At 36.7% G+C, this 10,769-nt stretch overlaps 1 protein-coding gene across 1 annotated transcript in view; it reads right to left on the bottom strand.

Moving 5' to 3' along the window:
• Nucleotides 1-663: 663 nt before the first annotated feature.
• SEMA3A (semaphorin 3A) overlaps nucleotides 664-10,769 on the bottom strand; it is a 169,876-nt gene continuing 159,770 nt past the window's right edge. The window contains exons 16-18 of the mRNA XM_086611182.1: nucleotides 8,495-8,562; nucleotides 2,715-2,857; nucleotides 664-1,119 (exon numbers count right to left, since the gene is read on the bottom strand). Coding sequence (XP_086467308.1) covers nucleotides 664-1,119; nucleotides 2,715-2,857; nucleotides 8,495-8,562 — 667 coding nt within the window. The remainder of the gene's footprint in view (nucleotides 1,120-2,714; nucleotides 2,858-8,494; nucleotides 8,563-10,769) is intronic.

The following is a 10,769-nucleotide window of genomic DNA, read 5'->3' as shown; positions in this document are numbered from 1 at the left end:
TTTTTCATGGTACATTTAAATTATAGTTTTAATAAAATACATCTTTAGATCAAAGCTGAAAGAAGTCATCAGTAGTAGGCCAGTGTACTCCACATTTTTTGTTCTTCCAGACGATGGATGGCTTACGTTGTTCAGATTTCCACAAACAATCTCATTCAGTATTGGTTTTCCTCTTCTAGTACACAGAACTGGTAGACAAAACAAGAACAAAATCCTTGTGTCCAATCGTGTTTAGACGTTCATCAGCTTAATGAGTTCATGCAGTTTTATATGTAAGTCTAGAAATGGTAGTGCTGATGATGAGAGGTGGTTTCTTTAAGATGACAGCATGAAATACAGCATTTTGTTTATACCTCAGGCAAAAGGGAAAGCAAAACCTGCCTGCTAAACACTTGCAGAACTTTTTGAGCAGGAAGCTAGGTCCGCATGAGTTATCATCCTTGAAGTTCTGGTCTTTCTGGTCTTAGAATCAGAGCAGAGAGGAAGGAGTTACTAGGAAAGTTAGAAATGGATTTTATTTAAACCTGGTGGAAATTGTTTGAACTTTCCACTCCTGTAAACATCCACATAATGCCATGAAAAAGTCCATGAATATTGCATTTTTTTCCAGTTATCTGTCTATACAAGTTTCTACTTGGATGAGGTTCCTAGAGGTAATGTAGCTCAGACACTCCGTGGTGCCCTCTCAAATTCATGGGTCCTCCTGTTCCTACCTTTTTTATTCTCTTGTAGGTGCTTCCACTTATTCGTATTCACCTGCGAATTGGCAGGCCTTTGCCGGCGTTGTTTGCGGTCTCTTTTCCAAACCTGCTCACAGAACTCATCCATTGTGTTGAGATTGGGGTGATTGATTAACTGCATGAAGTCTCTGTACCAGATCTTTTGACTGGGGGTCATGCTATTGGTAGCGTCCTTGGTCTTGGAGGCATCACCATCTTCTTCTTTATGGAGCAGCTCTTCCAGATGATCAGTGTCAATTACTTCCAGGGTCACTTTTAGCAAAGTTTGCATGAACCCATGCTCCACAGCATGACAAAAATAAATACCAGAATCTCTCCGTTGAAGACTTCGTAGCAATAGGCCCTGTTCTGTCCGGATCATGTGATCATCCACTTTTATCTGTATTGGAAAAACGTGGTAATTTCAATAGTTATCTTTCATATATGTGCAAAATTATCCTTTAACCATGCTAGTTCTTTAGCACTGCTCCTTTCAGCTGGTGAAACTCCCAAAATACACATGAATGGAAACCCCCTTGCCAGTCATCTGTAGTTATGGAAGGCTCAAATACTCTGGAAAGAAACTACTCATGTACTGCAAAGAGAGTTTGGGCAACTAAGAATTTACTCCTTGGTCTTTGCTGCTGCTGAACAAGGATCTGTATCACTGCTGTCAAATGGATTTGCTGGTAAGATAACAGAAGATCCAAGCCTATAATCAGCAGAGTCAATATGGATGCATTTGGCTATATTACTGAGGTCATATTTATCATTATCTTTTAGTCAAGCCTTGATATACATGTGGGAAAGGTTCTCTGTCTCCCTATTGGTCCTTACTACAAAACCTCTTATGCATAGAAGTGGGTTTTGCATAAGTGGAGAATTTACAAAGAAACAATAAGGATTAAATGTCAAAATTTTAATATTCCAAAAGCAGCTGTCCAAAATACTGTATTTTTCTGAATTGATTAATATCTAGTAATATAATTCCCTTCTTCACACATGTTGCTGTGGATAGAAAGGCCATGAACCTGTTTGCTGCTCTCTCCATCCAGCATAAATTCTAAATAATTTACTATTTATGCAAATAAAGAAAACAGCAAAAGTATCTAAAACTGTTGATGTAACTAAGTAGTTAGTGCATACTTTTTAAAAAAATAAATGTTTCAGAGTAGTTTGGGCATATTTACAAATACTTCAATGCAACAAACAATTTTTTGTTTCCTAGTTTGATCTCTCTACCTAGTAGAGTAGATTATTCTCTTAAGATATGTGTGATGTGTGACCTACCTTGATAGTAACATGACTTGAGAACCAGAGTGAGTAACAACATAAGAATGTTGGGGACAAGAGAAGGAGAAAAATAGAGTATCAGCTTAGTGTAATGCAAGCAGGGGAAGTCAGTGTTTTTGCCTCTATGAGTATTGTTTTTGATGAAAAAAATGTACAAGTTTTCATACCCTTGTGTCCTCTACATTTCCCAGTTCTTCATTCTGTGTTTGTCTTATCTGCAGTAAAGTCTTAGAGCACGCAGTACATAGGAAATGCTCCTGTTAGACTGCCTTTCAGTCAAACAATATAATTAGATGAATGCATTTAGACATTTTTTGCAGAGGCAGTTCTAAGGTCTTTGTAATATTTAAGTTCAGTATAATCCTATATTATAAATTAGCACTTAGACATCATGCTAACTTGTAGTATTTACGAGATATCTAACAGAAAACCAGTGTGTTTTGCGGGCGGTCTGCCCAGGGAGAGGATATGAATGTTTTCTGATGTAACAGTCTGTAAAACCTATTAAAGAGTTTATGGGATTTTATGGCGATAAGAGTTAAGAGTATGGTGAAGAACAACAGAAATCCTGAGATTCCAGAGAAATTCTGCTATACAGATATATAAAATAGAGACGGACATTATTCTGGGAAGGACTCAGGTTCAAGTATATCTTCACAGCAAGAGAAGACTAGTTGCGTCTCTTATTTTTTTCTACTGTACCTCTTCTTTGCGGTCATCATTTTGCTTCTGAAATTGCCAGTAGACTATGGCACGCTGAGATTTTGGACTGCACTCAAGAAAAGTGCTGCTATTTTCTACTCCATAGATGATCTTTTCCTCCAGGGTCTGACCACTTGGGTTATCTGTAAAGCAAGAAAAAAGAAAAAAAGAAATAAAATCACCAGGAAATAAAAATCTTAAATTGCTAAGTGAATTTGTTTAGAAATTGGGCTCCCTTAAGGTGTTTAAAGATGAAAACATTAGAAGAAAATTTTCCCCATATCAATATGCCATTTGGAAAATCTCCATCAACATCTCTATCTTTGTCAAGATCCTTTGTAGGTTTTTTTATTTATTTTTGTATTTTAAATCCTGACAGCTGTTAACATCGCAATATGTGAAGTTAATGAATTTCATTGTGAAATTTTGTGTAAACCTTATCATTATTCATCAAGGAAAACATCTAGAACACAACAAGAATTTTTAATAGCAAACTGTATGCAGTGAGAAAACTCAGGGTGTAGCTGCAGAATGTCTGTAATGATGCCTCCTGGGCTCTATGATCATAATACTTGAGAGCAAAGTAATAAAACATGAGGCTATTTAAAAGTAGTATAATGTGTTTAGATTATATGGCACTGCAGTTTGCTGAAGCTGTTAATGACCAGGAATAATGTTTTTGAGGAAACAATCTTCAATTAATCATTTCCTCTCATACTGATACAATTTATGGAAATGTAATGAGGTTAATAAGCCAGACGTTATGGGAGGGGAAAAAGAAAGTTAAATAAATTACTTCCTTTTGTAACAACAACGTTTCAAGATATTCATCAACTTGCTGGAAATATCACATAGCTATAGGACTTATATAGCATTTGATTCTTCTCCAATACCGCAGAGGCTGTAAGGCATCGTATTTCAACTCTCCACCTTAGCTCTTTAAAATGCTGTTAGGGACTTAAGTGGCAACAGTACAATAATCCTGGAGAGTAGATGGGGAGGAAGGGGTTGGTAAGCTATTTAACACTCTGTTGATCTCATGGGGTTTCCTGTCTCTTCGCCATTATTTGTCGCTCTTTCCATTTTCCACTTTTGATCTTCAGCACTGGAAATCTTTAAGGAACTTCTTTTACTATGTTGTAATGGGAAAATGATATCTAATTAAAATCCTCTCTGAGAAATCCTTTGTCAAGTTTTGTCCCCGGTGCCTTTATCATATTGGCCATGTTTAGCAAACACAGGCTGTTTGCTAGATGACTGAGCCAAAGGTAAAAATAAAATTGTGGCCCTGGTTTATGTTGATACAGTAATCACACGTCTTTCTATAATGACTTGCAGCCCTGAGAGAAAATGCGAGAAGGGATAGGGGACAGAATAGGGATAGGTGTTTGCCTAGTTCTCAGTAAGGAAACATGAAATGGTCTATTAACACTAAACAAAGAGGGAATGGGTCAGCTTGCTTTCCTCTGCTGGATTGTGAACCTTTCCAGCAAGTAAGTGGGGTGCTACATAAACAACTAAATGAAATAACTTTTATGACATCTCTCAGAAACCACATCCCTATGAAGAATGTCAGTGCAGCTTTGGGCCAGGAAGATGGGGAGCAATGGAGGAATGAATTAGAAAGCAAAACAGCAAGAGAAGGGTAAGACAGCTGGAAGACAATGTACACAAGGGTACCAGTGGTCAGGTCTGAGAATGACTGAAACAGAGGAACTGGAAGTACGTGAAGAGATTAACTGAATATAACTAGAAATTATAAGATAAAGATTGGAAATGGAAATGATTAGCTGATAACTCATGGGTCCAGATTCAACATTACGAATGGCTGACTGATGTCCTGACTCTTCTGTTTCAACCTGGGTATTCTAATTTAGGAACAGAATTCACACAGCTGAGCAGGCAGCCAAAGATCCTCACATGGTCAACAAGAGGCAGTTTGATATCTGAACTGGAATCCACAACAGATAGCACATGTAGGGCTGCAACATAATACAGTCAGTAGGAAATGTCCACTTTTACAGCCTGGGACACGTACGTTACTGCTCTAGTGATATGTTTCTGTGAAACAGAGATTTACAGGCTTCCAGAATAAAGGATGGAAACACAGGGATTTCATTCTAGGATTCATGCTCTATTTCAATTTCTCTCTCCCAGGCTCCGTGACCTCTGAAACATGGTTGCAGAATGGCCCAACTTCAACAACAGCAATACAACAGTTTGGGTGCTTATACTGGACTTTGAGTCGTCTTCTCCCACATCCTAAACAGCTGATTTAACAAACAGGTTACTCATTAGGTGGCTTGCAGCACCACTTAACTATATTTTCCTGAACACAGTATAGTCCAAGTGAATTATACAGTAGTAGAGCACACGTAACACTGGTCTCATCAGATCCAAGGAGACAGTCGTCTAGATGCTAAATATCAGTACAAAGGTCAAAACCAGATATTTCTTTGGCCAAGGTCCTAGTGCCCATAAGCAGTAGCATATTTTTAAGTATATATAGAAGTTTCTGCTGGAAAACTTAGGTAGCTAGGATATTCTTGGTATCTAAGATGGCAGTCACAAGTTTTCATGGAAGTTACCTTGAAGGTAAGTGTTCTGATGCCATTTCAAACTTCTGAGTTTTCTCTTGGATCTAGTCTGTGGCATTCTAGTGTGTTAGAGATCACTATGGAAAGTGGCAGAAGCCCCCTTTAAATTTCCTCACAGCTCCAGAAAATATAGTATGGGTGACAGTCATATAACGAGGGGAAGGATTTAGGAGATCCTTCAAATTCCATTTCCATGATATAAGGAAGCAGAAAGCAGGTCCAGAAATGTCTGTAAAGTTCATGTAATATTGAGAACGCGGAGTGCAAGGAAGTAAGCAGAGTGATGGAATAATCACAGGATCAGAGTGCAGCTCTGGGACTGAGGGAGAAGCTGAAGAGACTAGAACAAAGAATGAAAGTCTGGGAAGTTCAGAAGAGCAGCTGGAGGTATTAGAAAACTATAGAAGTCATGAAGTTGGTTATGAAATTTAACCCAAAATCCTGTCTGAGAGCTGTAATTCCCAAAATGAACCCAAGAGCAGTATCAGTTTACTACCCTGATAAATATCCTTTAAATACATAATTTCTGACACAACCCAAGAAGTATGAAAGGCTAAGTACTTATACCAAGACTACTTTGCAGATGAATGAGTCTCACTATACAGTTAAATTCAGAGTGATTGTTTGAGCTTCCTGTGGGATAAATCACCTAAAAAAGGTGCCTCTTCTTTTACAAATTCTTAAAAAAAAAAAAAAAAGAACTTGATTAATTTCTTGATAGCACTAGTATGTTACACTTAAAAAAAAATAAAATTGTTCTTGTGCTGACACAAAGGTGATCATACTTTTAGATTTAAGCATTAATGTCTGGCCAAACACCTGTACATCTAAGGATCCTCAGCTCCCTCTAACGTTGCTGTGTAGTCATTTTATACTACTTATACATTTGTAAAAAAGGGCAACTGAAAGAGCTACCTAAACCTTATTAAAAGCTTATTGCTTCAGACTGATATCGAAGTAAGTTTCTGCAATGTCTTTAAAAATGAGATATACATTAAGAGATTGTTATATTTTCTTGTTTCTGTTGGTTCACATAGAGAGTCAACTGGCAGTTACTGCAAAAGAATGTGTAGACAAGTAGTAAATGATTATTTCTCGCTATAGACAAACTCAATTCTTCATCTGTTCTCCAGGAAACTACTAGACATAACCAAGGAAAAATCTCAGCATAAGTTGGCATAGGAAGTTTATGGGCCATGTAGCAGCTGTCTGTGCAATGCATGAGCATGTGTAAATGACAAGCAAATATAGGAAAATTTTATATATTTACAACTCAGAATTAATTTAGAGAAAATTTCACTCAAGAACAATCTAAAACATTCATTATTTTGAGAGTTCATCCTTAAAATCTAGGACCTAGAACTGCATTCCCTCAGTATTTATTGTAAGTTACTGATTCTTCTAATCGAGCTGTCTTCATTTCACCATTATGTATAATTTGCACCAATATCTTATCTCATACTTTCTCTGTTTATTTTGACAAAGCTGTATTAAAGGTCCTTGTGATCAGATGTACTGTATTTTCTGTATTTTTTTTATATTATTATTATATATATATTATATTTTCTGTATTTTGTACATTATTATACTGTATTTTACTGCTTTTTCCTGACCTTGAGTTCTCATGATTGTTGTCATGAAAAAACTGCGCTGGGTTACTCTCTTCCTTTTGGAGAGAAGGTATCTTTTCAGACAAATATGTTTACTAAGTATGGGAAGATATAAAAAACAAAGTGTTTTGAAATCCTTTACTTGTCTATGAAGATCAAAAACAATCCTACAGTTGTATAAAGCACAGCTAGCAAGGGCAAGAGAATGCTAAGAGAACTGTACATGTGGTATCCCAGATCATCATTTTACTCATGAGTAAAATGTCCAGATAGTAAAAAGGTAAAGCTAAGACATGCTTCTGCTAGTAATAAAATCCACGTTTAGTGCCTAGTGAAATTATCCTATTGGGGAACTGAAAATGTCATCTCAGCCCCAATATATAGATGGTCTCATCTGCACTGTATAAGCATCACTAGGTATCATGCAACTGGAAATTTGAGAACTTTCTACTAGTCCACATTGGCCAGTTCAAATCTAAACTGGTAGTACATTCCCGAGTTCTTAAAACTTGACAACTACATATTGATCATAGTCTTTCACACACTTTTCCAAACTCTTTTCCCCTCTGAGTAGCTTGGCCTGAGCCTCGCAGTCAAGCAGTAAAAAGAAAAGCTATAGTAATGTTAGCTGCAAGCTTCAAATGATTAAAAAGGGAGATGGAGGAAACTATTACCGAAACGTAGAGGTGGTGAATTACAGTTGACAGAAAAGTACAACTTTGGACTATTTATCATTCTTGCTATTACAAGGCTGGAAGGACATGAGGGCTTTGAGGTATCTCCATTTTCAGCCACCTTTCTTTTATTTTTCCTAGAAAACTGTCCAGTGATTTAAATGTTATTATAGATGTACCACAAACATAAGTAATCATTTCTTTCCAGCAGAGGGAAGTATTGCCTAAGTGTTCTCTTCACTTACGGCAAAATGGGCATTTTTCATTTTCTGAGTGAAGATCTTCTGAAGAGTTTGGCAGCAAATTAGTAACTGTGAGAAGTTTGTCAGCCAAACAATTCAAGAAAGATCTGATCAATACACTGTGAAAATGAAACAACCAACAAAAGGCAAAACTAAAAGATGTCAAAGAAAACCCGTACTGAAAGCACACCGGACAGGCCTACTGTAAGGAACATCCTGATCTTAAAGCCTGCCAGCGTGGACCTACAACAAAAATCATTCTGTATTTAGCCAAGGTAGTTAATTATGTGTTTGGTTCACCCTACGTAAACTATATGAAGCAACATGTACATACTTCTTGCAGTTCTAAAGATATGACTCTTTTCTGACATAATATGCCTAGCTTGATGGTATGGTATTATTAGGTAAGTGAAGTAGAAAAATTGAAATGCTTAAAACTGTTAACTTGAGGAAAGACAAAAAATCCACCCAGTCTTTAGTGTCTGTTCCAAGCCATTGTAAGCAATCTGAATTGGGATAATGATATATTATATTCATCTTTCCCAGATGTTCAAGATAATTTCACCAACAAATCATTCATGTGCTTCCTACTCTTTGCATGCATGGTTTGTAAATTACATACAAATTAGCTGGACTTCAGTCATACCCATAACTCACCATGATGCTGCAGGTCTGAGCAGTGGGTAAGCGGGTCTCCATTTCGAATGTCTTGTCGTCTTGTACGTCTGCAAATATCATGTTTGAAAACCGTTAGTGACCTCAGTGGTTGGCATTCACATTTGCCATGACTGAAGAGGAACAAATGGAACATATACGTAATTAGGTAGGTCACAGTGCATCTAAACAACACTAGGAAGGAAATCACACTGTTACTACCATATTCTATACATTATGACAGTTTGTAGAATCAGCCTTTACTCTTACAGGTAAAGTCTTCAGAAACTGGTAAATACGTATTTCTTGCACTGAGCCTATGAAGTTTATTTCAGCTGTTGGCATTGAACATTGACACTGACATTGGATGTGAACCATTCCATGATTCTATGATATTGATCACAGATAAATTCATTACTACATTCATAGATACAGGGACTGCTAAGGGATAAAAGTATATACAGTACAGTTTAACATGCATCAAAAAACAAGAAGCTACAGCTTTTCTGCAAGTACAGAATACTTTCATTATCATGGTATCTTTTAACTAAAATGAAATATCAGGATGGATGCCTTTGAAAGAACGTCAAAGTGCCGTACTTTCTACAAAATCTAAATTAAAATACATAGATCATTTCAACCACTACAGATCGCACCAAAACATTTCTGATAAAACCTGTTCCAAAACTGATGTAAATGACTTTGTCTTGAGAATAAACAGAATAAAGCACTTGGATAGGAAGATTTTGAAATGTAATTTATTCCATCCTTTGTAGCTTTAGTCTGGGTTCTAGCTTTTATTGTGTATCCATTTAACATAGTATATTCTTTCCCCAGCTTGATTTCCACTGGCTTTTTTTTGGAAAACATATTGATTTGTACAAAAAAATGTTGTGTTTCACAGAATAAAGCTTTTTAATACAGAGTTATTTTGCATTTGTTTTTCTCTCTTTGTCTGCTCCTATTTTTATTTAAATAGCTGTGACACAAAATTCAACTGAGCCAAGAAAAGCGTTTCATACGAAAAAAGAAAAAAGAACAAGGCAAACAAAGATGTGTTTCAAGTGTGAGCACTTTACTTTAGGAATCAGAGAAAGCCTGAGGGCTTGCAAAATTAGAGGAGAACAAAGAGGATTAGGCTGCTGAACAATGCTGTGATTTCAGATTATGGCATCCAGCAACGGATATGCAAAAGTCAAGCAGCCTTGTAAAAAGCACTGTTGGTCACTCCCTTGTGACAACAGCCCACACTTTTAAAAAGCCATTGTTCTGCAGTACAGAGACCATCTCTCCTCTGTTCACTAGCCCCGTTGGCAGACTCTCACTAACAACCCAGCATCAGCAAGTACTAAGAGTTCTCACAGAGGCACCATCAACTGCACAGTTGACTCCTCTTGGCTGAAGGAATTTAACCATTTTTTTTCCCACAGAAAACTACTGAAATGTTAAAACTGAAACTAGTTATGTGAAGTATGGCAACAATCCTTTTCTGAAAAAACTATTCAAAATGTGCATTTTTTATACGTTTCTGAATAAAAACTTTAAAATTATCCCAGTGAATTAGCATGCTTTAATAAGAAAGAACCTTCTGTTGATTGATACATGATTCAAAAAATGTACTACTCCTAATTTCAGATATCATCTTCATATTACTCATTACCGATGAATAAAAATACACCAAAACATAAGGAACCATAGAATTTTGTTACTCCTTCCTAAATTTTGAAATGCAGCACATTTATAGGATACTATTTGCAGAAAAGCAGTCTGTGGAACGACTCATATTACTGTCAATGGACTTTGGATGAGATGTTTAGTTAGAATCTCAGGAAAATGTTGCACGTATCACCATTATATCAACACAATGATTGATGAAATATGAACCAGAACACATCTGTATGAGGTAAAGTTAAGTGACCACACTACAGGAGCTCTGAACTGTCATTTAGACTTGTAAAATACACAAAGAAAGAAAAGTAAATTGAAATCATGGCTCATAAAAGCTCCTTTTTAAAAAAGAAGAAAAAAACAAACTGAAACAAGAAACAAAACCCCAAACCAACTATTAGTAAAGCATCTGTGCAACTGCCCCAGGACTCAGCTTTCCCAATATTTCTGGAGCCTAAAATTACAAGGATTCATTATTAGGAAAATGTTGACATTTAAGCTGTTTCCAGCAATGCTGATTTTGTCATACACGCATCCAAAGCTGGCTCGAGGCAGCGGGTACAGCAGGTACCAGGTAAACAGAGGATCCTCTGCCCCAGTGACACAGACC

This window comes from Tauraco erythrolophus, chromosome 4, assembly GCF_009769465.1.
Source record: "Tauraco erythrolophus isolate bTauEry1 chromosome 4, bTauEry1.pri, whole genome shotgun sequence".
In the NCBI taxonomy this organism is placed as follows: domain Eukaryota; kingdom Metazoa; phylum Chordata; class Aves; order Musophagiformes; family Musophagidae; genus Tauraco; species Tauraco erythrolophus.
This window is presented reverse-complemented; position numbering and strand designations above follow the sequence as displayed.